The sequence below is a fragment of the Polyodon spathula genome, chromosome 23, assembly GCF_017654505.1.
Source record: "Polyodon spathula isolate WHYD16114869_AA chromosome 23, ASM1765450v1, whole genome shotgun sequence".
NCBI lineage: Eukaryota > Metazoa > Chordata > Actinopteri > Acipenseriformes > Polyodontidae > Polyodon > Polyodon spathula.
Window position 1 is genome coordinate 6815352 of NC_054556.1, and position 19704 is coordinate 6835055.

Below are 19704 nucleotides of genomic sequence, written 5' to 3' on the forward strand. Positions count from 1 at the left end.
CTCACTCTCTGCCTTTAAATTAATCTACAGTTTGACATTTATTTTCCAGAAAAAAAAAAATTAGAAATCAGAAACCAAATTAGACACAACTTTGCACTGGTGGAAAAGCTTAAATGTTTCCCCAAGGGCAGCTACTGACAGGACTGTGCAATTGGCTGGATAATATTTGCAAACGTTTGCAGTATGGTCATAATGTATGTACTTGTACCAATTCAAAAAGGTATAGGACCAGCTTGTATAAAACGAAATCAGGCGGACGACATGACATACACAAACTGAAACAGTTTCAGTCCCTACTGTTCAGTGCACAAAGGAACATTTACCACAAAATTGGTGAAGAATGCAACTGAAGTAGTTTTGATCCAGGAAAAATAGCCTCCAGTGCAAAGTCATACCACGAATAGAACTACCATTAAAAAAAAAAAAAAAAAAAACCACACACTTTTGAGAGGGTGAGGTGTCTATATACAAGTGTATTGTGAATGTAAGTTTTAAAGTCACAGTACACAAAAAAAGAGTAATTACTGTGTAAGAAACATTAAGAAACCCTGGGACATAAGAATCAGCAGCCCATGTCAGCTTCCCTAGTGGTAGTAGTAAGCTTCACAATGGTAAAATAGCTATATCCAAATCACTTCGCTACAGCGTCCCTAATCAGGAGGCCCATGCAAGCTGGATCAGTCTCAACCTGAGTGAGACATCCCACTAATTCATCCCTCCGGCAACTCAGCCTAGAGCTGGCCAGCAGCCAATTTCATGGTAACTTAATGTGTCGCATATTTAATAGGAAACAAATTACCATTCTTAAGGCCTTCTCTGTATTAAACGCCCAGCTACACAGCTATGACTATATCTTGAGTTTTCATTTACTGCTGCTACTGCTGCAGGTTCTATTCTGGGAAAGCTGCTTTCAGCTTTCAAAAGAAGCTTAACTCCGCTTTTTATTCGTGACCTGCTTGTTGTATTTCACCCTTTTTGAGAATAACCAACAACTCCCACAGTAAGAAGTAACAACACAATACATGTTTAATCTAGCAAAAAAGGCAACTTCTGGACATTTCATACCATGTAAGGTCTTAAGTTCAGACATTAGGAGACTCTTGTAAATGTCCACTCAATTCAGCTACCAGGAATCTCAAGCTTGAAGCATTAAATGTTAACAGAATTCTTTGTTTTGGACTGCATTCATATGTTCAAGCCGAGTAATTTAAAGTTCCATGTTTATCTTAACAAATATTTCGTGCCTATTAGAAAAAAAAAACATGCAGAAATTTAAATAATTGGGAATAATAAGAATGTTTATTTAAAACAGTAAGTAAAATAAGAAACACCACATGTATTTAAATTAAAAAAGTGTATAATTTGTATATTAAAATAGCCATTTAATTTCTGGGAAATGTACCCACTGCAGTGTAATATGCAGTTCCTCATGAAAATTCACAATTCTGGAAGAATGGTGTAATTAAATATATTTTGTATCACTTAAAAATTAATACAGCAAACGCTTGCCTTACTAACACACTACCTGTTACTGTGTTTAGGAACCTGACAGCTGGTTTAGTTTGCTTAAATGATGAAAAAGCTGCATTACTTCTTTAAAATGTCTTCAACGAAAAAAATTGGAAATATTTCTGTTAAAGATCTCTCTCACCAATACAAGTGGACATTTTAACATATGTGTTGTCATTTGTATTTATTTATGTTTGTTAATTTACTGACTGTGAAAATAGAATGTCTTTAAAAAGGTAGACATAAAAACGAAATATTCTACAATTTAGCATCAAGTGTTTTTCAGGTAAACATTTAAATCTTTAGGAATATTTTTTGTATAACTCGAGAGTTTAAAATTGGGAAATATTATTATTATTTTTTTTTTTAATTCCTATTTTTAGATTGTGGAATGCTGTGAAAACAAGCCATTTTTATATATAGCTCTGCTGCTTATCCCTTGAATATCTATTCCTCACCCAACCCCCCCCCCTCCCTTACAGTTTTTACCTTCTGAACTGATCCCTACATCAGGAGGCCCGTAGGTGTACAGTAGGATAACTTCACACCTCGTAAAAGGATCCACACAAAATATATATTGCTGAAGGTCAGATAAGCTTCAATAAAATTACTATATACAGCTTTAAATGGGCCCCTAAGTCCAAGTTGTTACTCATTCATAAACTTAGAACTGTTTTCTCTAGCCTGATGATTAAATCTGCTTCCACAGACAAAACCACTTAGGAACTGTATATGGTTTAAAAAATCTACACAATATTAAATGTTTATACTGTAATTTTCTATAGGTTTTAATAAAATGGTACCTTTTTTTAGTCTCTCTCAAACTTGGATGGTTAACAATTTCCAAAATAAATGACAACTATCACAAAAGAGACCCCCCCCCCCACCCCCCCCCCCCCCATAAGAATAGGGTCCCAGAACTTCCAAAGGGTCGTAAGGAATTACTGAAATTAGTACGGAGTCAAGAGGACGGTCCATCGTGTAGTCACCGCCGGAGTTTGAACAAGGAGGTGAAGTGAACAAGGCTGGACCGGAAAGCAGCGAGACAGAATTGGAGGGCTTTTTGAACTGGCTGGTTTTATCTCTCTCCCCCTTCCTATTTAGCACCTTCTCTACCCTGAATAGCACTCTCATTGCCGGGTTCATGATTTGCCTTTCACTGGCTAATCCTCTGTAGATCAAACAGACTCTTAAATCCTGTCATAGGCTGAGGCGATTATTCAGTCATTTTATATGCCTGCTTCTCAAGAGCTAGGACAAAAATGATAAGTACTTGCTTTGTGATTTTTTATTTTTTTTTTAAACCCTCACTAACAAAACTTTCTATGTAAAATACAAAAAATTCTTCCATCAAATCTTTGTCTACAGTCATATTTACATTTCACTATGCTTTAAGAATAGAGTAGTTATTTATTTGGAAAATATTAAAACTTTCATTAACAGACTTAACAGAATGAACTATCTAGCTAACTACATGTTAAAAAATGTAAAACAAAAACTACATCATACTGCCAACAAACACCATTTAAATGCCAGCCCTTAACTTATTTGAATTCTCATCAACAGCTTCCTGTTATTCTGCATTGCTTTAGCAGAAGATATCCCTAGCCTGTTAACTGACCTTACTAAGTTTACTTTAAAAGACAAGCTCCCGTTTTTTTTTATTTAAACCCAGGTTGATACAAGTCAAATCCCAACATGATCCTCACTTAAGGCACAACAATAGCTGCCTAAAAATTGCCTGCTCGGCTCAAAGTGATTTCAAACGCTGAAATACTCACAGCTTGTTCAGGCTGCCCAGGCTTGAGAAGACCCCATTGGTGTCTTCTATTGTCCCAGAGATCTCATTATGGTCCAGCTCCCTGGGGAGAAGAAGAAAAGAGGATTCCAGTCCTGGAGGCTTCCTATAAAACTTCAGAATAAATGGGCTTGGGGTGTTGGGAACTTCTAGTAAAAAGCTTTTTTTTTTTTTTACCCCACCCCTAACCTATTTAAGATACAATACAATTCTTTAAGTATCTTAACTCTACTAAAATATAAACAAATTAAACAATTACAAAACTATTAACTATCATTACTTGAAATCATTGCATATACTTGTACTGGTGTAGAACTGGATTTTCCTGACTTGTATAAACAATCTGTAAGATTAGTTTATTGCCAAAAAGTGTCCAAATCCTGCAGATATGATCAACATGTGACTTTAAAATGAAGCATTTGAAGTAGTTCTCACATCTTCTGGTCTATTGTAAGGCACTGACACAGTGCAGAACATTTTCATGTTTCTCTTTCCCCCACCCACAACCTGACCAACAGGAAGAAATGCATGAGCAGAATTATTATGCTTTCTTAAATAGGCCAATTTATTCTCAAACATAGTGTTTTATAAAATTGGCTGCGACATTATTTAGAAAAAAATAAATAATTAAAAAAGATACTGTCATGTTTTCCTTTCTTTACCGTCTGTAGGGGGAAATTCTTTTTAACATCACAAAATCCTTTGATTTGTTTAAAGGGTTCTTTCTGACTTTTTGTCTGTATTCACTTCCCTCCTCTCCCAGGCTTTGCTGCCAATTTCCTATTCTTTCTGGCTGGATGGGCCTGAATGCCTGCTGCCTTGTTAATCATGGCTATGCCAGGGCCCCCCCCAAGGCCTGACCTCCATTTGAATAGCTCTGCATTTCAGCAGTTTCACACCCACTGAAGGCTCGTCAGTCCCCGGCAACAATAGGCCCTAATTAAAGCATGCCCGGGTCTCTTTCAGCAGGTGCAGGACCCTACAGTTTCCCTCATCATTAGATTAGAACAACTCTTTCTGAATGGGTGAAGGAAGGCTTCAGTGCTCAGTTAGAGGCCCTAAACCAAATACACAAAACAAGCTTCTCTTAAACCAAACCCCCTGCTTTCCTCCTCCCTGCTTTAGAAACACAGTGAAAAAGAGGCCTAGGCCTTGGATTGCCACACCACTATGAGAAAACCTTATCCTGCAGGCAAGAGACAGTGTTTTTTTGTTTTGTTGGGAAAAAGCTCTCGCCTAACATGCTTGAAGCAGCTACTGTACTCCCTCCTGTGAGGAGTTCAAGTGTGCAATGAAATGTAAGGGAGCAAGCTCCCATTATTTCTTTTCATTCTTCCCTTTCTGCATTGAACCAAATTCTCTAGGGAATCCACACTCAGTATTTGTGGGAACCAAACAGTACGTGCACAAAGTTTGATCTTTGGTATAATTCCAAGCAGACAAAGCAGATACATAGGTTTCACAATAGATTAGGTGGAGGCTTATTCACCTAGTCCCTTTTCCTTAACATCATTGTAGCTTGAGTCAGTTTACCATAGGTTTGCAAGCTTCTGAAATGTTTTACCTATCGAAAGTAAAACACACTGATGTATGTCTGTTCCCCAAGAGTTGTATCATCTGCTGACAATGATCCTTTTAAAAATGTATTAGTTTAAGCCTAGCATAAAAATTACACAAAGTAAATTCATTAGTAATATATCAAAAAAACCAAAAAAACTAAACAAAACACATTAACAAAAGTTTTAGCCCTGGGATTTACCAACGGCAGGTGTTAAGAGAAGGGTCACTCAGGGATACTCACAGTGAGCGCAAGGCCTTGAGTCCCCGGAAAGCTCCCTCGGAGAGGTGGCTGATGGAGTTGTGACTCAGTCGGAGGGTGTACAGCCCCCCCAGGCCAGCCAGGCTGCCCTCGTTCAGCCGCGTCAGGTTGTTGTAGGACAGAACCCTAAAGAAAAAGCAGTGGTTTTTTAAAACTTTTTTTTTTTTTGGCAGCTTTTTCTACTATATTTACAGTACCATACACCCAAGCAGTCACACACACAAACACAATCAATCTTTAATGTGTGTCTTTGTTTTTAAGAAATAAATATTATTGGTCCTCAGTGGGACATCTGGATTGATCTAGTGTATGTGATCTTCAGCAAGGTATACACATAAAAACATTTAAAAAATACTGTGAAGAACACTGACACACACAATTTCACATCAAAGACCGCTGGTGTGAGGGTTGGGAACATTTTCACATTTGTTTCAGCTTGTTACATCCTATTCAATGTTTTTAAATTCATGTCTCTTTTTGACTCCAGTGTGGCTGTTAGAAAGTAGAGCATAGCATTCTGAGTGAACAGAAGAACACAATTAGCTAGGGATGTTAAGGATGTAGATCAATTTACATGGCAGCTTTCACACAAAGTGAATGCAAAGTACTAAACACTAAACCAAAGTTTACTGGAAAATCTATGAATTCATTACTAAACCTGGAAGGTATATAGTTTGTGCTTCTTGCTGGTCTCAGTGGAACAAGACTTCTCCTAGTGATACCTATAGTATAGGTATCATAGGTATAGGTATCACCTATAGTAACAACTGAAGAGACTATGGAAAGTAAGAATGCACATGGTGTGTAACCAGAAACTAATTTATTTAAAGCAATTCCCAAATTCTTTCTTTGAGAAAGTGTCACTATTGAATCTTTTCTGGAGCTCTCATCCACCCTTGCAGGCTCATGCCTGTTGCTTTCAAGCTCTTTCTTCAGGCTGTCCGTCAGCGCTGGAAAGCAGCTGGAACGTCTCACACAGCAGCGGCACTTACAGGCTGAGCTCTTCTTGGAGAGCTCACAGCGCTCATCCGCTGGGCTCCGGCAGCTTTATTAAACAGGGCAGCTCTCTGTGGAGGTTTACATTAGGAAGGGCTGGGAGTGAATTAAGCAGATGTGTTTAGGAAACAAGAATCCATCTCCCTGTTGGTGAAAAGCCTGTCTGTAGACATTACAGCAATGTTAAATGTTTAGCTCTTGTGTCAAAATATCCCCTATGATCTGCCCCCCCCCCTCCCAATCATAATTAAAACAGAGACAGGCAGACAAGTGGGCGTTAAGGGGGAAAAGCTGCTGGGAAAGACTGGTGTGCGATGTTGTTGCTGCTAGAATCTGAGGCTACTCATAAGTCGCACCACATTTCCTGCTTATTACAATCACAAAATATACAACTACATTACAACAGGTAAAGTGTTTTGCTTTTTCATATAAACAACACTTACAGCTCATGCAGTTTCTGGCAGAACATCCAGCCATCAGGATTGATACGCGATATGGAGTTGTTGCCTAGGTACAGCTGATGGAGAGAGGACAGCCCATACAGTGAGCCACTGTTCACTTCAGTCAGACTGTTGTAGTCGAGGTGGCTGCAGGAAACAATGAAAAAACATTCAGAAAACAGCACACTGTGGTCTGGATACACACAAATGGTTATGGGAAGTCTGTTGTACCCCTATATCAAAGTAGAAAGGGAGACAGACTTACAGCACTTGCATTTTAGCCAGCCCCCAGAAGGCCCCGTCGGTCAGCTTGTTTATGTTGTTCCTCTGTAGCTTCAGCACTTCTAAACGGTCCAATCCTTGGAAAGTCAGGCCCTCAATCAAGCGGATTCTGTTCCGGTTCAACTCTCTGAAACACAAACACATTTATACACTGTCTTGAAAAAGAAGACACACAAAATCAACAATTCTCTTGCCCTTCAAAATGACCACCTTATCTCATCGCCTATCTACACCTGGAGGAAGTGAGCAGGTTTGCTTTCAAAAGGCCTTTGAGCTTCCTAACAATACACATATCTGTGGTTCCTTTGTATGATATGCCTTGTTTTTACAATTGGTCAGTGATATGATACCCGCTTGACCAAAAACAAAATCTGACCACCTGGATAATGGGCTGTTTTAGTTACCGACATTGGTTTTACACAATTACAGGTACTCTTCTGTTCATTTTGAGATGTGGCACATAATATATAACAGTATGGGACCAATTTTGTTTTGCCTCTCAGTCCAACATATGCAGTGAAGCAAGTGTTTAAGTTAACGTTTAATTTTGTTGTACCTGAATCCCAACAAAACTCCAAACCTTGAATTATCCAGTTCCTATCTTGTCAAATTATCCTATACAGTCTGTGTCATATATATATCACACACTGTAGTATTCAAATAGCAGAGAACCATTAAACCAAATTCAAACTAAAGCCATAAACATTAATAATGTGTACAGCCACTGCCACTCACAATTGTGTTAGCCAGGGTAACTTGAACGCTTTGACAGGAAGTTGGGAAATCCTGTTTCTGCTCAAACGAAGTACTTGCAGGGAATGTGACAGGCTATCGAAAGCACCGGGCTCCAGGAGACCTATTTTGTTACTGCCCAGATATCTGCAATAAAGATTTACAATTGTAAATTTATTGGACATGTCACACCATTAGATTTTTCCCCCTTCAATCATAGAGCTCTGATTCTAACTATACTAATTACCTTAGAACTACGAAGGCCTCAAGAAATGGAACCACCTTTCTACTGTTACATTGTGTCCATCAGCTCATTCATAAAAGCACTTTATCTCTTGTATCAATGTACGTATTAAAGTCATTACAAGAACACAGTTGTTAAGCTCAAAAAGTCATATTTGTTATTAAACAAAAACAATAATAATTGGCTTTCCTAATGAGCATTTTTTATAAAGTTCAGAAGGTAGAATTTAATGTTTTTTCAGTGACATTTTCTGTCTGGCTTTTTTAAAAATAGTTTTATGTTTAGTCAGTTGATGCAGTAAAGAGAAACATACATGTCTTTGAGTTGCAGTCCCGATGGAAAACAGGTGCTCCGTATTTCAGTGATCTCATTGGAAGTTAGATCCAAGGTTTCCAAGGAGACGAAAGGCTTTAGCTGGCTTGACTCTATACTGCGAATCCTATTGTGATGCCTGCAAAAGGGAATACAAGAGCAAAGAATCAGTGCCCCCTTCTTAGAAATCATATTAGATACGGAACACTGCAACTTAAAACAACATTGACACTTTTGCCAATAAAATACCATGCTAATGTATTTTTGTATTTGTTTTGCATGAGGAAATGATTTAAATCAGATTTACAATCTGCTATTTTTGTACATTGACAAATAGCATAAAATTGAAAAACACTCAATACAGGTTTAAGGTTCAGCCACTTAAACTTCTGATGAAGTACACAAAATAAAGCTACATTCCCAACCTACGACAGCACTTACTAGAACCACACTGGACCCTAATCAATCTCCAGGTTTGTTCTTTGCAATGAGGCAAAAATATGTCTTCAGCCAATCAAAGCAGTGCATTCATGTAAACGTGCCAATAAGGCCTCTTGTTACAAAGTGGGCTCTTATGTCAATAAACACACTTGAGTGAAGAAGAGCTGCAACTCTGTTACAGCCATTTATCTGCAGAGATACTCAACACTTTCCTCCACTTGAAAGACTTGTTCGAGGCCTAGGGTCTGGCCTAACTTCCTGCAAGGTCAGACTGTTAACAGAGACTGCTTCAACTTTTCTTTCACTGGGACCCCCTACAACAGTGGTAAGCAACCTTGGCTCTTCCAGTCCATCTCACTGCAGGACTTTGTTCCAACCAGACCTTTCACTATTTAATTGACCTGCAACAGGTTTGATTCAATAATTAAGGGTCTGGTTGGAACAAAGTCCTGCAGTGGAATGAATTGGAAGAGCCAAGGTTATCTACCCCTGCCCTAGAACAAGTAGCAGTAAATTAATTTTTGAAAAATTAGTTAAGATTTTAGAAATCAGACCAGGAAGTGGATGCTCTTGTAATGCTATTGTAGTAGAGTTAAACTTTTTTTCATTGTAAAAAGATCCTTCTTGTAAAATGTTACTTTTGGTCATTTTTCAAAAGCTGCAGCTTCTAACAGGGTGTTATTTAAAATGGTTGGTAGTTTAGCCAGCATCCCATATTTGCTCAAAAGCTGCACATCTGTCAACATGATGTTCCCACGCTGACTTTCCAAAAACCATGGGATGAATCCTGACTTTGGGGACATTTCTACGCTCAAGGCAAAAGTTCAAGAATGATAATTTAACCCTTTTCTTTATTTAAACTGTTTTACTCACTTTATAAGAAGCTACATTTGCACCTTGTAAAGCACTTTGTGATGGTATTCCACTGTGAAAGGCGCTATATAAAAGAAAGATTGATTGATTGATAAGAAGGTATAATCCTACTGTCCACAGTAATTTGCAGAGCAGAGAGAACTAGAAGAACCTGGCAAAAGACGTTTCTTATAATTTCCAGGTGGCCCGTGTCAGTTTGACTGTTTATTTTCCACAAAGCAGCTGCTAGTTTGACAAAGTGCAATATTTGACATCCAAAGCTAATGCCTGACTTATCTGCGATCTACCAAATAGTGACTGAGCCAAAAGTTGAGCACACTAGACTTGCTTATATACTGCACAGCACCCTGCAAAATGTACATGCCCAAACTGATAAAATCAAGTCACTTTTTATTTGAGTGGGTATCTACACAAGTTGAGCAATATTGGAACACTTTTTTTTTGTCTGCGCTCGTTTACAGTTACACATTGGAAATCTGCTTACAGATCCCTGTCTAAAGTAAATAACGAGATTTCAAACTGTCTTCATCCTCCTGGGAGTTGATGACTTGTGGCTATTGTTGCTCGGCAGCAACAGCAAATCACTGCAAAACAGCAGACAGTGTTTAGAAGCTGTTAGTTTATAACCATAACATTTACAACTGGAAATTAAAGTTCATAACTATGGTTACACATCAAAAAAAAAAAAATTCTCCAGCCATCGCAAACAAACCACAAAAAAAGAAAAAGCTGTGATATCCCTATCAGGATATCCCTAATAGGATATCCCTATTAATGGAAAAAGGGTGAGCACTTATGCGTCCAATAATAATCCACCACTGTGGACTGACAGGAAACTAAAGGAATTTTGTCCACTTCCTTTAGTTAGCAAAGACAGCTATGATTCGTTGAGCCCCTTCTGGGCAAACCAAATGCTAATCTCCCGACACGAGAAAGTTATAGTCGGCACCTACTGAAGGACAAACAGGGCCCGGAGTCACTGAGGGAGGCCATGCCTGAGAGTTACTGGAACTCACATCAAAGCCAGTGTTAAATGACATGGATCAAACATTCCTTAGCTAGCTTATCCCTGAGACACAAGGTAGAATTACAGCACCACCTCTCCTCCAAACTGACCCCAATTCCCAGCAGACGTTTGCAGTGGCTACAGCACGTCAATACGTGGTTATCTCACCATGCGCCACAGACAGAGCTCATGGCACGCATCCCAACAGCCTTTTACTGCGATACTGTCAAATCCATTTAAGGGAACAGCTTTCCACATGCTAGAAAAGGCAGAGGTTTAGCTTCATCACACACCTACACTCCTTTCACAACGATGGACAAAAATATGGAGAAGCTAAGAGGCAAAAATGAACAAATAAACACTGTGAATTCCATCAAATTAGAGGAAGACTGTCAGACAAATTACGGTAACCTAACCCAAGGTGGCACCGTCAGATATACACCATGTATTTTATAACCCTTATAAAGTAATGAACAATCACTTTAACTAACAAGGGTACTTGCTCAATATTATAGGAGGATACGGGCAACATGCCCCACATGTTGACCTGTTTCTATCCAGTTTTAAATAACTTAAGCATAACAGAGGCAGAAGTGTTAAAAAGGGACTAGGGGCTCTTAAAATAAACAAATACTGATCCACAAAAAAGGAGACAAAACCAAACCAGGTAACTACAGACCAATAAACCTGACTTCTAGTATATGTAAACTATAGTAAGATCCAAAATGGAAAATTACCTATATGGTATAGTATCCTGGGAGACAGTCAGCATGGTTTTAGGAAAGGGAGATCGTGTCTAACTAACCTGCTTAATTTCTTTGTGGATACAGCATAGACAACAAATAACTGCAAAGCATACAACATGGTTTATTTAGATTTCCAGAAAGCTTTTCACAAAGTTCCGCATAAAAGATTAATTCTCAAACTGAACGCAGTAGGGATTCAAGGAAGTTCATGCACATGAATTAGGGAGTTGTTAACATGTAGAAAACAGAAAGTACTGATTAGAGGAGAAACCTCAAAATTAAGTGAGGTAACCAGTGGAGTATCACAGGGATCAGTATTAGGTTCTCTGATATTCCTAATCTACATTAATGACTTAGATTCTGGTATAGAAAGCAAACTTTTTAAATTTGCAGACGACACAAAAATAGGAGTGGCAAACACAGTTGCGGCAGCAAAGGTTATTCAAAATGATCTAGACAGCATTCAGAAATAGGCAGACACATGGCAAATTTAATAGGGAAAAGTGCAAGGTAATAAAAATGTGCATTATAAATATCATATTATACTGAAATTAAAGAAGGAATCTATGAAAAAGACCTAGGAGTTTATGTTGACTCAGAAATCTCTTCATCTAGACAATGTGGGGAAGCTATAAAAAAAAGGCCAACAAGATACTCGGATATATAGTGAAAAGTGTTGGATCTATCAAGGGAAGTAATGTTAAAACTTTAAAATGCATTAGTAAGACTTCATCTAGAATATTGTGTTCAGTTCTGGTCACCTCGTTACAAAAAGGATATTGCTGCTCTAGAAAGATTGCAAATTACAGCGACCAGAATTATTCTGGGTTTAAAAGGCATGTCATATGCAGACAGGCCTAAAGAACTGAATCTACTCAAGCACTCAAAATTCTAAAAGGTATTGACAATGTCAACCCAAGGGACACTCGATCTGAAAAAAGAAACTTTTTTTACACAGAGAATTGTGAGGGTCTGGAACCAACTCCCCAGTAATGTTGTTGAAGCTGACACCCTGCGATCCTTCAAGAAGCTGCTTGATGAGATTCTGGGATCAATAAGCTACTAACAACCAAACATTTGTAAACTTTCTTATGTTCTTATATTCCAGTCCCAGCTAATTGAATTTGCTAAGGCTGGCACTGCTTTCCAATTGGAGGCATTTTATTTTTTCAGTTGAGAGCGTCCACCTGAATAAACAAGAGATGCAGAGGGCCTGAGAATGTGCTCCAGCAGGGGGCCTGAGAATGTGCTCCAGCAGGGGGAGGGGGGGCTGATATGGAGGGTGCTTAGGAGGGAAGGCATTTGAATAGACAAGTGAATTGTTGTGGTGGCCGTGCACAGTCCGCATCAAAGGGAGGATGGAGGGAGTTTTAACAGCTGCTGACCTTAAGTTTAAAAGAATTTGACTAAAGCAGTCTCAATTATGATTGGTATTAGTTACTTGTGACAGAATTGTACTTCAGTTTTCTCTTCAAAGAACGGCAGTAGAAACTTATGTTACTAATTGCACTTTTTTTTGCATGTTTCAGTCCCCTGTCGGGTTATGCACTGTACAACATGATAAACAAAAATAAATAAATAAATAAAAATCAATATTCATTATGTGGTTATATTGGCCCATGTAATCTCATATACATCAGTTCACAGCACTCCACAAACACCCCACAGCTACTAGCATGACCTCTCCTCAAGCAGACCAAGCCGCTTTTAAAAGGCTCTAATTACTCTCCGGCAGACTCAAAACAACAGGTTCGAGGCACCAGCACAATTTATTGGTGTACTTTATGAGTTTCAACCAGGAATTTTAGACAAGCAAGAGTCAACGGGTCAGGCAAGGTTACAGGGGTAAGGCAACACTGAACCGTGTTCACTAAAACAGTTTGGAGCAAAAGAGAAACACAATTGCTGCGGTTCAAAGCTTTTGCATTACATTAAACTATAAAGATGTATGACAAAATAAGACACATGTATTACTCTGATGAAACTCTATTAATATGGTGAAATCAAAATCAAAATTTACATAGAGCTCTCTAACACTCTGCTTGTCACCTTGTTTCACCCTGCCCCCCCATGCTTGGTTCTAGCCTAATTATGAACTACAGTTAGAAAGGGGCTTAGAAAATAATTGTTGATCTGCATTATCTTTTTTTTTGGTCTGACACCCACCCTAGTATCATGTGATCACTGTCACCTTCCTTGCTGTGTTTTTGTCAAAGTCTTAAGGTTTTACCCCATTATTCTCCTTAAGCAAGCTAAAGCCACTAATCTTGAATATTAGCAAATTTGCTGTTTTACACCAAGATCGGCTTATCTGCTCGGTGAACTACATCAAAGTGAGCTGGACTGCGCAAGGAGAGGTCAAACCCAAACAGATCACCCTGACTCACGTATTAAAGAGATATGCCAATTTAAGAGCCATGTGAGGATTACATCATTTGGACTACATTTGAAACCAAACTTAGCCACAGTGTGTTTGTGCGTGTTTAAAAATACAATACATTTAGGTCACAGTAACCACATTTAGTGCCTGCCCAATGGGCTTTTGCGAACAGATCTGGGATTAGCCAGTGACCAATTAGGACTAAGCTTTTCTTTTAAGTGAATAAAAGTTTATCTGAGTTTTACAAACTGATTTGTCATTACTATCACAAATAACATCACTAACACTGAATGACTTCTTGATTATACTTCACTTACTGGAATGTATTTCCGAGTCACTAATCAGTCCAAATTATAGAAAGATATACCATAAATATTTCCTCCAGCTTTCATAAAATAGTGTGATGCATTGCTTATATTTTACGTTAAAAAAAACTGCAGCAAAAAGATCCTGTTAAAATGTTCGAGTCACTAGGATATGTGTGCAACTATGTTCGACTAGTGGATCCTGACAAAACACGAAACGAGACCTGTTTACACCCTTTTAAATTAATAAAATCACATCACAATTATTTAAAAAGTAGGCGTACTGTTACTGCACTTGGATGACACCACTTTAGAAAATTAAGTGGATACAGTCCAGCGTGCAACCGATACTATTCAATTCACAATTTAACACAGACACCTTATGCTTTGCCATGTCTCTCAACCCTGAGGTTTAGAACTTTATCAGTCCCACTGCTGTTTGAAAGTCATCCAGCCGGTGAACGAACACTAAAAGAATTCTCTACACAGAAACATCATGAGTTGATACTTGCGGTCACAAGTTCAGAAGTAGAAACCGAGGAGTACAGTTTTGGCTCCAGACGGTTCCAACAATGATGTCATGCCCCCATCACTTTACAGTAAGCCCTCTGATTGACAATGGAGGCTGTGGTTATGAGATCCAAGTTAAAGTTCCCCACAGTTCATTGCAACTTTACACAGTAACGCACCAAATGGGACCAAAATATAAAATCAGGTACCTCAATTTTAATTGAACTTGAATTGGATTTTTGGATGCACACAATGCAACATAGGGTTAAATAAAAGTAGAAATACATAGTTATAGGAATGCACAAAAACAACAATTCAAGTAAATCAAGAAATACTAGGAAGCCAATCCAAAGTTGTTTTAACAGTAAGTCTACACCGGTTAGACTTCAGTGGTTGAAGGACCAGTTCGCTGTAACAGGATAATGACTTGCGGCATCCTGTGATGGGTTGAGGAGTTATGAAACTGTAATAACAATGACAACAGCAAAATGATTAGGTATTGAGGTGGTCAGCAGTCCAAATTATGCTTTTAAATTTGTTCTAGGAAGGTTATGCTTGGATCCATGAATCACATCTGAGAAACATGCACATGCCTGCGGATTTTATTTCCCAAAAAGGGCAACACGTTTATTCTCACAATGCCAGCACGCACACGCTTATTGGATGCCAGGCTTATAATTGTAACCAAATGCCTGATGCGTAACAAAACAGAATTGCAGGAGGCACAAAAAGAATTGTTTCCTAATCATGACACAAACTGCATACTAAAAGATATTTTGAAGTTACTTCTTTTTAAAAGGGGAGGTTGTGTTGGAGCTCTGTACATCTTTTTAAAAGGGGAGGTTGTGTTGGAGCTCTGTACATTATTTTAAAACATATGTGTGTGTAGACCAGTGCTGGGCTACAAGAAGTAAAACACTGAAGAAAACAAGATTCAATCTAAAAGTAATATTAAAACATGAAGTTTGTAATAAAAACATGTAAACTCTTCGTCTAACAATACCATATGTTAAGTTTCAGTTTGCAAAGTCTGTAGCGCTCTCTCCTCCAGTCAAACAAGGCCTGGGGGGGCAGAAAGTTCAAAAGCGGCAAATCTGTGTTTTTTAGGTACAAGGCCTGCCATTCAAAATATTTACATGTAAAAGCTACAGATGATTATTTGGAAATCATAACGGGAAATCATAACGTCAAAAAAAGTTCCTCGAAGCAGACAAACAATTAGGTATGAAGGAATACTTTAGACTAAATTGAGGACAGACACATTTGAGTATCGTCAGATTACAAAGAACTTACAGATGTGATTTTGCTTTGTTTTTGTTCACTCTTTTTAAACTCTGCAGCATTGAACTACATGTAAATAATAATAATAATAATAATAATAATTGAAGATGCTGAAAAAGACATAGTTGAAACGTTTGCCATGTAGTATTTCCTACGATTAAAAAAATAAAAAAAATGCCCAGTTGTTATTAGTAGTGTATCTGAAATCCAGGGACAAATGTATTATCCTTACATTTCAGGAGGCCAGAGTCTGAACAGCTGGAACTCCTGTCTGTATTGCTGTACATACACACTGCATCTTATCACCTTGAGCTGCTTAATTAAGTCCTTTGTGTTTCCATATACTCCAATTGCAATTGATATTTACATAAAATGAGCTCTAAAGATCATTGATTTCTTTAAAGAGGTTTATGTTCAGTTTGCCATCAAAGCAATCTTATTGATTTGTTACATCCCTCCAACATATACAGATGCTCTAATGTAACATCGTACTCAAACCATTTCCTTTTCACAGACACAGGTTCACAAGACCCCCTGATCCTGCCTGTTTTCATATTTCAGCAAGGTAGACAAATATTGTGTCAAACACTGTGTTCATTTCAATTGCTCTCTTTGTGTAGACAGCATTGTTTGAGATCTTAATTCTTTGCATGCCATGCTCTTTAAAATGGAAACCAATAAGCAAAGATCACAAAGAAAGGATTGCCGTTTATCCTGTGGCTGTGAGAGATACAACAGGCAGTGCCGTGTAAACACACAGTAACAATGTGTCCCAGGTGTGCTAATCTAAATACAGGTTAGTTATGACAAAACAGACAGAAAAAAAAAAAACAGGAGGCAGCACTGCTTCCTTAAATCTACTGGCAGAATCTTTTTATTTTTATTAACACTATATTACAGCAGTTAATATGTAGAATGTATATCAAAATGTATATTTTATAAGCCAATACTGTGATCCATTACATCAGTTTTACACCCCATTTTAATTATTGCTTGCAAAAATGTTCACCAAATTCGCCAAGCAAACAGTAATGAATAAAGGCACTTAAGACTTGCAATAGGAACAAAAATGAAGCACCTTCTACTGTATATAACAAAACTCTGTAACCTCTAAAAAACACTGGTGCCTGGCCAACGCATTGCTATTTTCAACAAGCATTGCCGGAACAATTCAGATATTTAAAAAGACACATGTCAGCACACAGGCCCAGGGAGGGTGTGCTTATGGTTTGGCAGTCACAGTACCTGCAGAAACAAGAGAGTGTGCTACCAATATAAATCCTCAGACTTTCAATTATTATAGCAAGCCTCGTGCACAGCTACCTACTGTAAAGAACTATGAAGCATTGCAGTGTTTCACTGAGCTTGTGGCAGGCCCTCTGGCCTGACTGCTGCAGACGATGCTGAGACCGACTGCCTCTCACTGTCTATGTGGTACTGTGCACAGGATAAACCACTCTTGCTCCCACATTCTTTCATTATTTTCTAGATATAGCCTGACAATATAGAAAATGAATATAGAGTGAATGACCAGTTTGTGACCTCAGAGTTAGAAACTTACAGGAAAGGAACTGCACACATTACTATTGCCTCCCCTTTAATTTAGGTGGTCCACAAACCATTATCACCCTTCAAATAGTTTTGGACTATATTTGACAATGCAACCCAGGGTTAAACCCAGGGAATTATTTTTTTTTGTTTTTACCAATGCGATACAGTAGCCATCAAGGAACTTGCCGACACTCAAGGTTTTTATTCCTCCTCTACTAAAAACCTTGGATGACAAGTAAAATAAATTTGTGGTTTTGAGTAAGCTTTTTTAAAGCCTTTATTTTGCATGATGAAAAGGAAAATTTGGCAGCCGTCTCTTCTGATAGGATTGTTTTGCTTCGTTAAATTGGACGCGTTTTAAGAAAGTTACAGTCTCCCTGCAGATCAGGCTCCAACATTCTACTATGTCAATTGCTATACAGACATGGACATTTAGCAATACTCTAATTATACTTCATTTACAAAAAATTACATAGCAGCAGATATGAGTTTACCTGATGTTTTCATTATAATTAACATTGGAAAGAAGGTTCACTCCTTTTTACCACCGACTCAAGACGTATACATGTTTGTACAGTAATTTGCAGTATTGTACTTACAGATAAAGAGAGACAATGTTCGAAGAACTGGCTCCTATTGAAGGGATGTCTGTCAGCTCATTGTGACCAAGACGCCTAAAAAACAAAATAACAAAAAGAAAGAATATAGAATAGGCGATGTTTAGCATTCATGGTTATTAGTACAATTTTTTGGATCTCGAAAACTATTATGAAACAACTTTAAGAGAATTTACCAGACCCTGGTTTATTTGCTCACTTTTGTCTTTCTGAAAACGCTAATGGCAGTTTAAAAGTTTTGAGACCCTATATGTCTTTTAAAAGGTGGCTGTGTGAGCAAAATAGGCAGCAAAACTCTATTAAGTAAACTGAGTTCTGGTGGTATTGCAGCTTAGTCCTGAGTGGATAGTTGGCTCACAGTACAAAACCACAAATCACAACTGGTGCTGGAATACAAATTATCACAAAAAAACATGTACAGCGCACAATGGAGCCTTACTGTAGTTACTCTTCTTCTTACTGTAATTACATGACCATGGTAGACCTTGTTCATGCGAATGCACTTACAGGTGCTTGAAAATAGCAAAGCCAATGTATTATTTTTTTTCATTTTTAATTACAAAAACATGCCAGAATTGACTAATTCAAGGGCAGAATGGTTTGGTATACGAGTAACATTAACTCAGGATGATCTTAAGGACTTGAATAATTCATTTTCAAGTTAAAAAATATTTTGCAGAGCACAACCTGGTGTTTCTCCCATATAATTTCACTCACTGTTCTAGCTCAGGATCGCTGTTAACCATAATTAAGCTTCTAGTTTTAATTCTGAAATTGCACTAGGCAGAACAAGTGTTCCAATCACTCAGCTCAGTTTTACCAAGCTCACTTGCTTTGTAATTAAACAAAATTGCTTCTCCGAAATGGTAACAGACAGACTGGAGCATAAAATATTTAAGCCCTGGATTCAGACTGGTGTCAAGTTTTAATGGAGATTGCCTAAAATAGCAGGTCCCTTCCAATTAGAGTCACCATCAGACAGGTATTATATTGTAAAGCATGTTTGACAGAATGGAATCTGAGACTGGAAAAAAATACAACATGCCATCATTTGTAATATAGTCGTCGGGTATGATTAAAATCACATTAATCTGAAGTCTTAACATTAGGTGTGTTAAATGGCTGTCATCCAGTAAGAGCTGTGGATTTAACTGATTGCTTTAAAAGTTCAAATCACAATGCAAACTTGCAACTTAAAGCTTTGGTAGGCTCCACCTTTCCCCATAAAAAATGCTTTCGCGGAAGATGCTTAGTAGGGATACTTACAACTCCCGCAGGTTCGGCAGCTCAGAGAGGGCGGCCTGATCGATCGCTGTCAGCTTGTTGAAGCTCAGGTTTCTGTTAAAATAAAAAGACAGTGGAATCAGCACGCTGCAGGGCACACTGCTCACACACGCTGGTAATTATTCTCAATTGTGCCTGCGAAACGCTACACTGTTTTACAAGCTCATTCAGGAAATTTGAAAACACATTTCACTTTACCAGCACGCACACAAATGTCTAGAGATTTAGAGCCTCACAATCCTATTTTAGGTACTGTACTAATTAAATTTAGAATATGTTTTGTACTGGCAAATGGAGCCATGTTCCAATGCACACCATTTAACATCCTTTAAAAGATGGTACTGCAAAAATAATTTTAGTCCAACGTCCATCTACAACATGCAAGAAATTCTTTTTCAGTTCAAGTCACTGAATATTTGTGGTGCACCAGTAGCATACTATGAATTTTACACAAAAATGTAGTGTTTGCTGTTAGTTTCTTTTTCTACATAAAAGATTCAGTGCTGCTATAGTGGATCCACAACACTATCACAAGATAAAATCTAGACCTCTTTATGACACTCCTGGCCAGTAAAAGT

The 19704-nt window shown here is 38.0% G+C and overlaps 1 protein-coding gene across 3 annotated transcripts in view; it reads right to left on the reverse strand.

Annotated features, from left to right (window-relative positions):
• The window catches only part of LOC121297797 (leucine-rich repeats and immunoglobulin-like domains protein 1), a 47360-nt gene that overhangs the window by 8996 nt on the left and 18660 nt on the right, over positions 1-19704 (reverse strand). For all 3 annotated transcript variants that reach the window (XM_041224301.1, XM_041224304.1, XM_041224303.1), the window contains exons 2-9: positions 19109-19180; positions 17825-17899; positions 8134-8271; positions 7580-7723; positions 6828-6971; positions 6566-6709; positions 5109-5252; positions 3291-3371 (exon numbers count right to left, since the gene is read on the reverse strand). In XM_041224301.1, the coding sequence (XP_041080235.1) occupies positions 3291-3371; positions 5109-5252; positions 6566-6709; positions 6828-6971; positions 7580-7723; positions 8134-8271; positions 17825-17899; positions 19109-19180 (942 nt within the window). The remainder of the gene's footprint in view (positions 1-3290; positions 3372-5108; positions 5253-6565; positions 6710-6827; positions 6972-7579; positions 7724-8133; positions 8272-17824; positions 17900-19108; positions 19181-19704) is intronic.